Raw genomic sequence first — 14,868 nt, forward strand, 5'->3', positions numbered from 1 at the left:
CCATCAGCCTAGGATAGAGGCTGACGTACAGACAGTAATCAATAAACATTAGATACATTTTTAACCTGTTTCCTTACTTATAAAATAGGTATAATAATTTTACTTACGTTACATACCCCCGTAGAAGTGATACAAGGATTAAATAAGGTAACACATATAAAGCTCAGTGTCTAACACACACTAAGTTCTCAGTAAGTGTTGGCCTTATCTTATTACATTATTGACAGTAATCATCAAGCTGTATGTGAACAGCAGACTCTGGCCTTTGGAGCCATTATCCCCTAAATTATGGAGTAAAAGAAATGTCCTCCTTACCTCAGTCTCTGGAGAAGCAGCTTCAAGGCATTTCTGCGCTGCTTCTTGAGTCATGAACTGGGCAAATGCACAACCTGCAAAGAGACAAAATTAAGTGACATGCCAAACTCCCCTGGCCCACCAGGGTGCCAAAGATAACACCACACATGGCGGCAGCCTGAGACGAAGTGGACAAGACTCCCATCTTGTTAGGGTGCTACGAGACAGGCACCGTGTCGGGCACTGAAGGTTCAAAGGCAGACAAAATAGGACAGGTGCTTATCATGAAATTTTACTATTACTTCATCATCTTTTCCAATGCTTCTTAGAACTTCAGTCTCACCATCGCTCTCCTTAGTAAGAAAAAGCCACAAGATATGGTAGAGAAATTCCACTCGATTCAGCATCACTTACTACTTGCCTTTTAGAGGAGTAAAAAATGAGGCAGGAACCACTTAACCTGAAATTAATTACATATCTCACTGTCATCAAAGCTACGTGGGAGACATCAGATATGGGCAGACTTACTTCTTGCAGTCAAAGTCCCTGGCCTCTATCGCATGAATACAGCAGTGAACCAGAAAGCCATAAGCTCAATTCCTGACTCATACTCTAGAATTTGCAAAGGCACACCTCTGACTGGTTAGACTCAGGGCCAATCAACCCATCCTAATTTCTGCTACTGATAAAAAGCAGTTTTTATAAGCAAAGAAAAAAAGTTCACCTTATAGTAGACTCCAAAAAAGAAATACAAGTCTCATAATATTTTGCTAGTATTCCTTCATACAAATTTAAATATTCCCTCATATATGAAAAAAATGTCAAACTTCCTAGAGCTACTGGGGCACTGATTGATCTTTTGTCCCCTATAAGAATGAATGGCAGCAGACTGACACAACACATGTGGCAGGCCGACCCAAAAGTCACCATCTAGGTGAGGTCTTCCCTGCCTCCTCCAGGCAGAGCCAAGTACCCCCCACCCTCGTCCCCCTCAGTCCTCCAATCACATCTCTCTATTACAGCACTGGTCAGGTGGCATTATCTCAAACAGAATGAGTGTCTCAGGAGTAAGGCCCATGTTTCTTGGCTGTTTCTATATTGCTAGCACCTATCATAGTGTCTGGCATTAACAGACACTCAATAGAAGAAACGAACGATACAGAAACAAAGAAAGGAAGATGGAGGAAAATGTTTCTAATAGGCAGAATAGCTTATTCATCCAATATGAAGAAAATGTGTACTTCTCTCTGAATGGGTAAGAATTTTATTACTGGAATTCCCAGGGTCAGTATTGGGTTTAGACTTAACACTTTCCTAAAGTCTAAATTTTTAGCTCTCCTAGACAGCAAAATGGCATGCTGACAGAGATAAATGGTAGGAGGAGGCCAAGGCTGTGTGAGTAGGCAAAAAAATTTAGTATGAGCTAGAAAAAGACAACACGTTAAAAAAATAATGAAAACTATGCTAAGATTATTAACTCTGAGCTAATATTAATAGACCAAGAAAGAGACTGAGCAAGTTAAGTATCGACCACATTCTGAAAATACCAACCCAATACACTACTGCACTCAAAAAGAAACAAAAGATATCATCAAAATAAAGCAATATCCTACAGTACTTGGAACATTCTATGCAATTCTAGTCATCTGTTTTTAGAAAAACATACTGGAAATGGAGAAGGTCCAAGAAGTATAGTTGAATATTAAGGGTTGAAAGCACCTTAAGTGATTACTCTAGTTGAACCCATTCATTTTACAGATAAGAAAATGAAGCCCGCAGTGGTTAAACAATTTGCCAAAAATCACCCAGCTGGTCTATGGCTCAGCTACAATTAGATCCCTAATCTCCAGGAAGCAGTTCAGTTTTCTTTCCATCATACTGCCCTATTTATATCTTTTTGGCTAAGCAAAAACCAAAACCAATCAGGTTTCATCAATTTGGAAAGTAAGGTTTAGAATAGAGGTTCTGTGAATCCTTGAGTAGATTCCAGAGAGCCCACAAACCCTCAGAAGTGGCATTTTTCTGGAGAGAGGGTTCATAGCTTTTGCTAGATCTCAAAGGAATCAAGAATCAGAATGAATTAAGAACTCACTGCTTTAGGAGAATGATTGCAGTTGATGAAATCAAAGATCGTGAATAGGCTGTAAAGATGCTGCTTACCTAACAACAGTATACTAAAAGGAATTGTGGCCAATCCTTAAAGTTCAAAGGAAATAGCTTCAGGAAAAAAATCTAAGGCAGCAGTCCTGCTATACACAGTTTTCCTTCTGACTATTGCTGCTGCAACAAAATTTCTGTTAGCTTCCATCTCTAACAAAAGCAACTGAAAAAGATCCCAGTAATTTCAAGCAATGTGGAATGATTAATACCCATGAGATGCTATCACATTTGAAATTCAAAGGAGAACAACAAATGGAATTCATTACCCTAAAGTAAATAAGCAAGGGCTTAAAAAGCTTAGACAAAATTGTGGCTGGCAGCACCATTAAAGATGCTGAGTGTGATATCTTAGAAGACAACCTCAGAATGTCCTTGGTGCTTCTATGGGCCACAGAAACCCGGGCTGGGTGGACCGTAGACCCCTCAGAATGGCACACGTTGTGCTTTCATGTAACCTAGTCAGTGCCCATGGCAGCAGTCTCAACCTTTTTAGGACCTGCCAAGCTGACAGCAAATACCTTTAGAATGCTCTGTGTCTGGATGTAAGACAACACGGACGTATTTGAGATCTCCAAATTGCTGGAGGAGCTCCCCGAGTTCTTCTTCCTCTGAGTCAAAAGACAGGTTTCTATGGAAGACAGGTCACAAGAAAAGCCAATTACAAAAGTGAGATCCTATGTTCTAGTACAAGGTAAGACACCAACTGAAGTGGCACTCTTGCTCACGGCCACCCTCTCTTGTTCGGGAATAGCACCAATGCACAGGGGCGGCCTCCACCAGCCTAGCCTCTGCTGTGTGATTCTGTCCCTCAGCCATTATTGACTGGCCTTTCTGCGTCCATCAGATTCTCTCCCCCAGGAATTTAAAACTTGAACAGGCATATAAAAAGACCAGAGCGAAGATGTAGATTCATTTCAAAATAGTAGTACTCAACCCAAAGGAAACTCCTGGGAAGCTAAAATCTGAAAATATTCTATAGATTGATCTGGGTGGTGGTTACATGGACATATATGTATGAAAAATGTCACTGCACTGTACGCCTAGATTAATGCACTTTACAGAATATATGTTATACCTTAAGAAGGAATAAAAAAAAAAGGCAGTGTCCCCAGAGAAAAAAACCCCAGCCTCCTACAACTAGGGCCCCAAACATCCCAGATTTTCATCTCCTTAAGGTTTGTTTTTTTGACACCTTTGATTCTGTGAGCCACCCATGTTCATCCAACAAACAGACTTTTTCACTTAAATTGACCAAAATTAGTTTCTCTTACTACAACCAAAAGAGCAGGCTAATAAGAAAAGTCAAGATACACGTGTGTGTATCTAGCTCTCTCAATTACTCACTTCCCCCCTTGCACTGCTGTGAAAACTAGGTTTCAGTTAAAACTATATAAAAGTCAGAAAAATCCTAAAAACAAAAAACAACAAACAAACAAAATCCTTCAAATAATAACTCAAAAGCAAAACATGGAAAAGTTTACTAGCTACATGCAAAACAAGAAAAGAATAAGTATTTCTTTTTTTTTTTTAATTTTTTTTTTTTTAACATTTATTTATTTTTGAGACAGAGAGAGACAGAGCATGAACGGGGGAGGGGCCGAGAGAGAGGGAGACACAGAATCGGAAGCAGGCTCCAGGCTCTGAGCCATCAGCCCAGAGCCCAACACGGGGCTCGAACTCGCGGACTGCGAGATCGTGACCTGAGCTGAAGTCGGACGCTTAACCGACTGAGCCACCCAGGTGCCCCCTTTTTTTTTTTTTTTTTTAATTTTTTTTTTAACGAAGAATAAGTATTTCTCTTGATGTAATTAAAAAGTGTTGGAAGATTTTGTTCTACTAAATTTCAATACATTCTAAGGATCCTTCATTTTCCCAGCTATGAACATCCTTCCAGGGTAAAAACAAACAAACAGTCCCAAATAAATATCTATAATTTTACTTCTCTTAGACTCAGTTAACAACCCCATAAACAATTCCATCTTATGAAGTAATCGAGACAAAAAAATGATGTTCTGCAATAAGACATATCCTAGCCACGTTATTTTTTCTAATTTGCATTATGGGTAGTTTTCTCTCTCCCACCTCTTAACTTTCCTCAGTTTTGTGTTTTTTTTTAAAAAAAAATTTTTTTTTTAACGTGTTATTTATTTTTGAGACAGGGAGAGACAGAGCATGAACAGAGGAGGGTCAGAGAGAGGGAGACACAGAATCTGAAACAGGCTCCAGGCTCTGAGCTGTCAGCACAGAGCCCAACACGGGGCTCGAACTCACGGACCGCGAGATCATGACCTGAGCCGACGTCAGCCGCTTAACCGACTGAGCCACCAGGTGCCCCCCTCAGTTTTTTATTAATTAAAAGATGTAGGAATGTTAAGAAATGGTATCCTTGGGATTGAGGTCACAGGCTCTTAAGTGTGACAGTTCTTCCTTCCTATCAGACAGAATCCTCTACAAACACAAAATTATTTATATGGCCAATTCCAAACAGTAAAAACAACTATGGAGAGACACTGTGTTAAGGCAGAAAATGGGCTACAGCATGGCTTCTATAGGTTAAACCCACCTTTATAAATAGCTATGATGTGGGCATGTGTGTGGGTGTTCTCTGAGTAATAATTAAGGTTAATATTTTTGGGTGTGTTTTTGCTCACTTATTTCCTCAATTTCCCACAATAAGCACAAATTACTTGTGTATAAAAACAATCTTAAAAGACTACAGGAAGGAGCTCCTGGGTGGCTCAGTTGGGTATGCGTCCAACTTCGGCTCAGGTCACGATCTCATGAGCCCCACATCGGGCTCTGTGCTGACAGTGCGGAGCCTGCTTGGGATTCTCGCTCTCTCTCCCTCTCTTTGCCCCTCCCCCGCACGCCACACACCCTATCTCAAAATAAATAAAATTTAAAAAAAAAAAAAAAAAAAGACTTTACAGGCAGAAAGAATACACATCTTTAAAATATGACCCAAACAGCCCTAGTACATTGGCACTTAAGAAAAGACAAGAAGGCATGCCTGAGGTATACTGAAGACAGCCTGACTCTGTGAAAAGGCCAATCTACCACAGACTAAAACGGCAATGACAACATAAAATAAAATCTATTTCCACCTGACTCCCTCCTTAAGTTTCCCTGGAAACAGACGGGATGCCTTATTCTATTCTGGATAAAGGTGAGTTGGCAAGAAGACAGAAATTACTGGAGACAAGTGATGTCACCTCTCCCCAGTACTTCCCCTAAAACAAAGGCCAGAAGCAAAATGTTTCTAACAGCTGAAGAATTGATTTGTTCCAAATGATGCTACCCAAATTACAAAGAATGAAATGTAAATGAGGATAAAATATGAAGATCCCTGCTATTTATCTATTTATCTTCTGTATATAGTTCTGGTTCTCATAAATTCTCACTGTTGGCTATATTCCTAGGGCCCGATATATTAACGGTCTTAGAGGCATCTGATTTTCTGGCTTACCTAGAAGAACTAGTACAAAAAGAAAAAAAAAAAAAAAGAGTGGGGCACCTGGCTGGCTCAGTTGGTAGACCATGCAACCCTTGATCTCAGGGTTGTGCGTTCAAGCCCCACAGTGGGTGTAGAGATTACTCAAAAATAAAAAATTACTCAAAAATTACTCCATTTAAAAAAAAATGGAGAGACAGAGACAGAAAGGGAAGAAAGGCAGGAAGGCAGGAAGGCAGGAAGGCAGGAAGGCAGGAAGGCAGGAAGGCAGGAAGGAAGGAAGGAAGGAAGGAAGGAAGGAAGGAAGGAAGAAAAAAAATCTGTGCAGACAACATAAACAGCAGTTCTCAAGGTACAAAAGCATACCTGATAAAAACGGTCTTCCCTTCATTCACATCAGAGGGTAACTTCCTCTTCTTTTTCTTTGAGACTTGTACATCTAAAGTAAAAAAAAAAACAAAAAACACAACAAACTGAAAAAGACTTAGTGCCACCCACATGACAAGGGGTTACTCCACAGATATATAAAAATCTTGCATAAACGAATAAGAAAAAATCTAGTTAAAAGTGAACAAAGAATATACAACAAAACACTTGAAAAGATGCTCAAACTTACTCTCATAGCACAAGAAATAAGATGCTATTTTTCATTCCAACAGATTAGCAGAAACCAAAAAAACTAATGAAATCCAATGTGGTAAGGGTGTGGGGAAAAAGACATTCATACATACTATCGTGACTGTATAAACATTTAGAATATTTGAAGAGAAAAAAATACACATTCACATACACAAGGACACACTATATTGGACGTGCGTGCTCACACACATTTTTCCTTACAAAGGTATTAAATAGATACACAAGAAACATTTAATATTGGGTGTCTCCGGAGAGGGGCCCTAAGTGGCTGGGTACAAGGGAGACTCACTGATTTTAAAAATAGGCATATATGCTTACATATACATAGAAAACTTCTGAAACAATGTGAAAGAAACAACAGTGGTTACTCTGAGGGACTCTTGGGGGATTGGTGAGAAACTTTTTTTCAATTTGAGCGAGAGAGCATATGCATGAGTGGAGGAGGGACAGAGGGAGGAAGAGAGGGACAAGGGGACAGGGAGAGGGGGAGAGGGGTTGAGGGAGAAGGAGAGGAGAGAGGGGGAGAGGGAGAGAGAAAGAGAGGGAACGGGAGGAGAGGAGGAGAGGGAGAGAGTGGGAGAGAAGGGGTGAGAGAGGGGGAGAGGGAGAGAGAGAACTTCAAGCAGGCTGCACACTCAACATAGAGCCCAACGTGGGGCTCAATCCCACGACCCTGGGATGATGACTCGAGCTGAAATCAAGAGTCGGATGCTCACCCAACTGAGCCACCCAGGTGTCCCAAGAACATTTTACTTTCTATGTTACACTCTTCTGCACTTTCTTTTTTAATTTTCTGCATTATGTATTGGCCCAGTAATTTTTTCAAGGTAAAGAATGGTACGAGATAGATGAACATGGCTGTTTGAATGCAAGGTCTCATAGTCCCCTCAGTATACAAGCTTCTTTGATTCTAAGGTGTCTACCATTCTCTCCTCATGGAAAAAGCTTATTTCCTCAATTTTTTATATGGCCAAACCAATATGCCAGACTTAACCTAAGGAACCAGTTATTGGCCATGCCTTATTCCGTAATGACCTGTCCTCCTTCAATAAACAAGTTGAGTTTCACCCAACATTCTTTATAAAGGTACCAACAGGGTTTGATTACAGTTTTACAAAATGCCCCAAGAGGCCCTTTATCCCCATCTTAACTCCTAAAAGTTGTCTAAAATCCACCTCAGTGTTAGGACACAATATCCTGCTGATCCAGTTATTCACTCACCTTGGATAAGCAAGAGACGGAGTACCTCAGCATTAAGCCAGGTTTTAAGTTCCCTGGGAATCTTCACCCTCAAACATCATGCCAAACGTATTTAAAAATCAAAACAAGAACCTTTAGAAGGATTATCAGGTATCCTTTTTAGCACATCTGACAGAACATAAGTTAGGATCCTATTTAAAAAGAGGCCTGTGCCGAACTGCTGCACGTTTCTCAGTGACTGATTTCACTTTATCAAAAAAAAATTTTTTTTTAATGTTTATTTTTGAGAGAGAGTGAGAGACAAAGCGTGAGGCAGAGGCAGAGAGAGGAAGACAGAATCCAAAGCAGGCTCCAGGCCCCTGAGCTGTCAGCACAGAGCCTGACGCGGGGCTTGAACTCAAGGACCATGGGATCGTGACCCGAGCCCAAGTCGGACACTTAACCAATTGAGCCACCCAGGCGCCCCTCGGTAACTGATTTTCAGTGCAAAGTCGCCTACAAAGATCCCAGGCAAACCTTCATCCTCTTGCTGTTCACTGTCGGTGTCACTCTGAGCCAGTTCGTCTCCATCATCGACGCTATCGCTTTCCTCCGGGTCGCTGTCCTCGTCAGAATGATCCTCCTCGCTGCTCTCTACAGTTGGGGCCTTCTTGATGGCTCTGCAATGGCACAGTTCAGAACTGACAGGGTTAGGATCTAATCCTATCCAACTTCATGACACGCGTCACCACTGCGGTGAGGGGGGCAGGGAAGACATCATGCTCCTCCCAGAGACCATCCTAAATCTTCCTCCATTATCTCCAACGAGCTGAGCTGCTTACTTCTTTGGAATTTGTGTAGGCTTGGTCACCCTTGCTTCTTTATTGTCCTCCCCCTCCTCCTCCTCCTCCTCTTCTTCCTCTTCTGTACCATCCTCTTCTTCCCTGCCATTCTCTTTACTTAATTCCTGATGTTTAGGTCCAAGCCTCTTCTCACCTACACATGGAAGTAAAGAAAATCAGGAATTCACTTAGTATCCAAAACAAGGTTATTTGGACAAGAGTAACTAACACCCCAAGTTCCTAGTTCCTCGGGACTAGGGCTAGGACCTTAAGTGCCATTTTCCCCCAGTATTTTTCTTACTGTATATGAGAGAAAGCATGAGGGAAAAAAGCTAAAACAACAACAAGAACCCCTCATCACAAAGACTGCCTGGAAGCCTGTCCCATTCATCAGAAGCCTGAGGGAAAATCAGACTCAGAAGGAGAAAAGCAGCCACTGAGACTCCACAAACAGCCTGCCATCGTGCACCACAGCCGGCAGGGTGCTCACCGTGGAGCCCAGGCATCAACTTTAATCTCGGTGAGTTCTGTTCTCTGAGCTCCTGGTGGCTTAAAAGCCAACTGTTTTCTAAGTAAAACTTAAGTTGTAAGTCTCCCTATTCATAATATTCTATCACCCTCTATTATGAGAAGTTGGGAAAAGAGAGCCAGCAGAGGGGAAAATGAACTCAGGCCCCACTCCTCACTCACGTTCACACCCAGGGGTGGGCTTAGATTCAAATGATCCTATGTTTTGAGACTAGATCACCAGATGGCACAACACGAATCAATAAACAGCTCTACGCTCATTTCTGAGCCTGTAGAATTCAGAGTTTTTCTTAATCCTCAGTCTCATTCTTTCCGTTAATCTTGTGCTTTTGGTATCTTTCACCCAAAATTCTGACAGACTAGCAGGTTCCCTTATAATTTTACCGTAGGTAGAGTTGTTTCCATACTCACCTCAGGACATACAATCCCTCCTGCCCACCACCACTCCATCTTACCTGGTGCAGAGGCAGACTGTGTATTTTTATATTTATCCTTTGCCACGGCCCAATCCACAGCCACTGTTCGCCCTGTCAGACAGAAAAGTAGCATCAGAAGGTCCTCCTCTTTTTAACATCTCTTATAAATGACTTCCTATTCATCAAAGACATCACCAAAGATGGCCCAAGTCCTGCCAACCAGTCAGAAAGATGGAACCAAAACAGACAAAGAAACTGCCGATTCAGAGAATGTTCGTCCTAAAATAAAGCTCAGAGTAGCCTATCCTTTTTAAACCTTAAGCTTTTATTTTTTTTGTGATGTTTATTTTTGAGAAAAAGAAACATAGAGTACAAGCAGGGGAGGACCAGAGAGAGAGGGAGACACAGAATCCGAAGCAGGCTCCAGGCTCTGGGCTGTCAGCACAGAGCCCAATGCGGGGCTCAAACTCAAGAACTATGCGATGATGACCTGAGCTGAAGTCAGACATTTAACTGACTGAGCCACCCAGGTGCCCCTAAACTTTAAGCTTTTTATCAATAAGCAGTTATTTCACCTTTCTATACAACCACCGCACCTGGGATGAGAGAGTAAAAAAGTAAAGAAAGAAAGAATGGGAACAGTGCTTACAGTTAGACAAGTTTCCAGTTAGACTAAGCAAAAGGCAAAACAAATATCTGGAATAATCTGCAATCTACACAGAAGTTACCAAGTCTGTCAGAATTTTGGGTGAAAGATACCCAAAGCACAAGATTAACAGAAAGTTACCAAGTCTCTAAGCCAAGCCCTTCTTTAGTACCTGGTAAATGAACACCCCGAGTGGCCTCACAGTCTGTTTAACAGCCCACAGGTGCTGAATAGTGATCATGACACAGAGGGAGAAATCTGCAAATCCCACATCCCCTAGACAGCAACCAGCATCTATCAGTGATTATTTCAGGGACATTTTTTCCATTAAGGATTTAAATGCACACTCATAACCAAATAAAGACAAGTGAATAATGTCATGGGTTCTTTCAAGTTGAACCCTAAGATCAAGCACCAGGAATATTTCACCAAAACAGCTTCTATATTAGCAGTAAGACTCTCAACAAATCAAACACCTTTTGAAAATGTAGAAAGTGGGTTACTGTGCTAATTCCACCCAAACACCAGAAATATCTGGGTGAACAGTATGGGTATAAAAAACTTACCTTTTATCTCTTTCATGTTCATGCTTTTGAGAGCTTTTCCTGCTTCTAGGAGGTTTTTGAACTGGACAAAAGCAAAACCACGCATCTTTCCATCTGTGTGCAGGATGTACAAAGAAGTTAGAGGCAGCAGGTGAGGAGCCAACAAACACCAAGAAGGACACTACAGCAACCAGGGCTGGAAAGATGGCCCAAGTCCTGCCAACCAGTCAGCCCTGAAGCAATAGCTAATGTCCTCCTGCTGAGTATACCCTGGCTCAAGCTTGGGGAGAGCAGTGCATTTCCCTAAACTATAACTTGTCTTCTAAAACCAGTTCTAATCTAACTAAAAATGCCATCCAGGAAATAAGGACTATTTTTGAGTTTTTGCTGTGTCAAGCACTGTGCCCTGATACTAATATATATATATATATATATATATCTCCTATCATCTGGGGCTCACAGAGAGTATGACGTGAACCTTGTATTTCTATTTCAAATAGTGGTTAGTTCAAGGGTGAAATGGAAAAAGACCATTATGTTACGTCATCTTAATCTAACTCACAACAAATGATGGCGTGCTAGTACCTGGCTTCCTGGGGATGCTTACTTCCAGGACAGCTCCATATTGAGCAAACACCGTTCTCAGGTCATCTTCTGAACACTGACACCAAAAGTGAAGAAAAAGAGATATTATCACAGAAAATAAACATGAAACATCAACCATTAAATTAGTCCATGACAAAGAGCTTGAATATTTTTACTCTTTTACTTTTGAGACTAGGACATAAAACATCTCTGAACAGAAGCCATCTTGCTTTGCACCTAATAGACAAAGAGGACAGATATCAAAGAGCTCTTCCTCCCTCCTCCCTATCTCAGCAGTAGTGTCCCAAAAGGAAGGCATCTTCACACTTACTATCCTTAATTAGTCCTTATTTATACAGGCCCATTTTCTGTATTCAACAAGGCTACGATTCATTCCCAGAAGGAATTATGTCCAATTAGACCATCCTGGCGAAGAGTTCAACCAATGAGCACCAACAGCCTTCAGAACAGGTAGTGTTAGTTTTCTCTGTCACTCACCTTAAAGCTTAGGTTCCGAATAATTAACCTGGCTTTCTTATCAGCCACTTTGGGATTTTTTGGCTTCAGCTCCTTCTTTGGGGACTCTGAATTTTCTAAAAAATAAGAGGCAACAGAATAAGTCTGTGATCCCAAACCACTCACCTCTAGGCCCAGAACATCACAGGAAAGAAGCTACTAGCAAAAGATGACATTTCCCACAGGACTAAGTATGGCAACACCCAGGACCACCAGATTTCCAAAGTTAGAGTTAAATAAAAGACAAAAATGAGTAATAAAATACATTAGATGATTTTGGACATCAAAGGGAAATTTAGGAAGCTTTCAAAGCAGAAGCTATCCCCCCAACCACCCACCTCTTCTTCGTCACCCTAAGGGAAAATTCCTTTAAGTTACTAGAAACTCACCATTTTCCCCCTTTTCCTTGGACTTCTTCCTCAGTTTCTTCTTGGCAACAGTCACATTGATCTTACAGCCTTCAAAGGTGGTAATCTCCTTGAGGGCCCTCTGAACATCTTCCAGCATAGAAAAAGTGACATAGCCAAAGCCTCGACATGCCTTACTTCCTGAACAGTAGGGGAAAGGGACAGAACTGTAAGCCAAGAGCCCTAAACCATTAAATTGGCAATGCCCTAAACTAGCAGATACTGTCAGGCCATCCCATTTATTAGTTTGCCAAAATTCTCAGGAGGGACAAAAATGAGATTGGCATCCGTGGCCCCTTCCCCACTTTGCTCAGAAATTGTCAGGCTTCCTCTTCTAATTTGGTGCCTTCACTGTTAGCCTCTCTTCTTCTTCCTTTTCTGATCATCTTGAGAATATGGAGGGCCCATGATATCTATTACATCCCCAGTGAAGAACTCAACCTCAAATAGAACGGAACATCACCAGAGAAGGTGGGAAAGGGAAGTATGGCAGCTTTGAAAACTACAATATAATTATGCAGATCAGAAATTAATGCCTGAGGCCCTGACAAAAGAACCTCAATAAACAATAAGCATTGCTTTGGGAGCCTGCAGATACTATTACCATTATTACCAAGCCTTAGCAATCAATATCAAATCTAACCTTTTTCAAACTAGCTGTAAATCTCTTAACTCACTTTTATCTTCAGAACCACACTAAGGTAGGTAAAGTGAATACTATCATCCCTTCTTTCCAAATAAATAACTTAAGATGGAGGAAAGTAAGTGAACTGGCTAACGCACCAGAGTGTTAGTAGCTGAATGAATCCCTCATGACTAGCCCCATGTTCTTTCCATGGGACTCCACCAATATAAAGGCCACAGAGAAGAATATTAGGACCAACCAGATGAATAGTTGCAAATAAAAACTGTAACCCACCTTTGCCCTCTCTGGTTTGCTTTTTCTTGATAACATTTTTACGTACTAAAATGTTAAGTCATTTACTGCATCAAAAAGGAAAAAGACAGACCAAGTAGTCCGCCTATGACCCAAAGAAGAAATACATGCTCTGCTTCTTTTTGAACTACACTCGAACCTACTTCAAGGTAGAAGCCCTCAAACACAGGATGTTGATCCACATACACTGGTTCAAGCTGACACTGCATTAGGAAAGCATACTGTGATTTGGAGATCGGTGTCTTTTTTCTTGGGACTCCTTCTCACAAAAGCCTGCCCACTCAAAGTCAGAAAATTAGAACAAGAAAAATCAGGGCTCTTCCTGATCAAAGACAAAGCAGCTGAAATGTAAAGCAGTTCAGTACCAAAATACAAGTATGTGCTCACAACATATTTGCACAAAGCATCATATTTTACAACCATCCTGTACAATTATTCCCATCTTAAAGAGGTGAAGTCACCTCTACTAAGACCTCATCCCACCCACCCCCAACCCCCACTCCTTGTTCCCATCCCATTAAGTACAACACTCTTCCCAACACATCTTGCCTATCTGGACAGAAAAATACATACTATTTTAAACAGGGAATAAAGCTTTGTATTTCTTAAGATTTAGATCACATACACAGAATACAAGGTAAGGTTATACTCTGTCTAAATTCTGAGGACACAAAAGAGAATTCCCATTCGATGGTCTGTTCTTCCCTGGGACAGAACCACCAAGCACTGGACAGTTTGACAACCACAGTAATGAATGTAACTTATAGTAGAACCCAGTACACATACGCCTTTTTTATATAAAACCAAAGGGATGCCTGGCCAGGTCACCCGGTGGAGGGTGTGACTCTTGATCTTGGGGTTGTTAAGTTCAAGCCCCACACTGGGTGTAGAGATTACTTAAAAATAAAATCCTAAAAACAAAAACAAAAAAGTTTTATGAATACTAACCCTTTACCAAGTATAGATAGATACACTCTATTTTAAAAAATTATTGACCCACTCAAGACCCACTAATGAGGAATGATCTGCAGTTGAAGAAACACTGCTGTTGAGCCCTCTCATCTCTCACTCGCCCATATCTATGCTTAAAATGACAAAGAACCAGGCAGGTGTCATAGCTTGTAGAGCAATCAGAGCCATGTCGACAATCCTAACTCTAACCTCTGTTACTAACAAAATAGAAGTTAATGATGGAGGATTATTAGCACACAAGTTAGCCTGTCTACTCACATACTCAGATACCACGGGGGGAAACAGGGATCCTCCAAATGCCAGTTTCCACCAGTTGTTCTGCTGCAAGGCAAAGAAGCAGCCACTTACAGAGACAGACTGATGACTTAGAAGGGAGTGAAATTTAACATCAGGTGCCTATCAAGTGTCCCCTGAAGTCTAGGTTAAGAAGAAGGAATGCTTCTACAATTAAAACCCTTACAATTCTTCCTCCTTCCAATACATGCCAACCCTTTCTCCTAGTGATGCGATGAGCAGCACACAGAGTATAAGCCATGTAGCAGTATTCCACAAATAAGCAAATATCCCCAGTGGCTCAAGCCAAAAATCTTGGGAGTCAGACTTAACTCCTCTTTTTCTCATACCCCACATCTCACCATCAGCAAATCCTCTCAGTTCTACCTTTGAAAATATCCGTATTCCAATCACTTTTTACCACCTCCACTGCTACCATCCTGGTCCAACACACCGTATTTCTTACCTGGATTGCAAG

At 41.3% G+C, this 14,868-nt stretch overlaps 1 protein-coding gene across 2 annotated transcripts in view; it reads right to left on the reverse strand.

Annotated features, from left to right (window-relative positions):
• Positions 1-14,868, reverse strand: part of RBM28 (RNA binding motif protein 28) — a 31,241-nt gene that overhangs the window by 14,737 nt on the left and 1,636 nt on the right. Inside the window, exons 2-11 of one of the 2 annotated variants that reach the window (XM_030308373.2) lie at positions 12,191-12,349; positions 11,784-11,878; positions 11,286-11,361; positions 10,722-10,814; positions 9,549-9,620; positions 8,566-8,719; positions 8,261-8,403; positions 6,272-6,344; positions 2,973-3,082; positions 316-389 (exon numbers count right to left, since the gene is read on the reverse strand). In XM_030308373.2, the coding sequence (XP_030164233.1) occupies positions 316-389; positions 2,973-3,082; positions 6,272-6,344; positions 8,261-8,403; positions 8,566-8,719; positions 9,549-9,620; positions 10,722-10,814; positions 11,286-11,361; positions 11,784-11,878; positions 12,191-12,349 (1,049 nt within the window). Of the gene's footprint in view, positions 1-315; positions 390-2,972; positions 3,083-6,271; positions 6,345-8,260; positions 8,425-8,565; positions 8,720-9,548; positions 9,621-10,721; positions 10,815-11,285; positions 11,362-11,783; positions 11,879-12,190; positions 12,350-14,868 lie in introns of both variants that reach the window. The other variant, XM_030308372.2, reaches the window with a different exon arrangement.

This window comes from Lynx canadensis, chromosome A2, assembly GCF_007474595.2.
Source record: "Lynx canadensis isolate LIC74 chromosome A2, mLynCan4.pri.v2, whole genome shotgun sequence".
Classification (NCBI taxonomy): Eukaryota; Metazoa; Chordata; class Mammalia; order Carnivora; family Felidae; genus Lynx; species Lynx canadensis.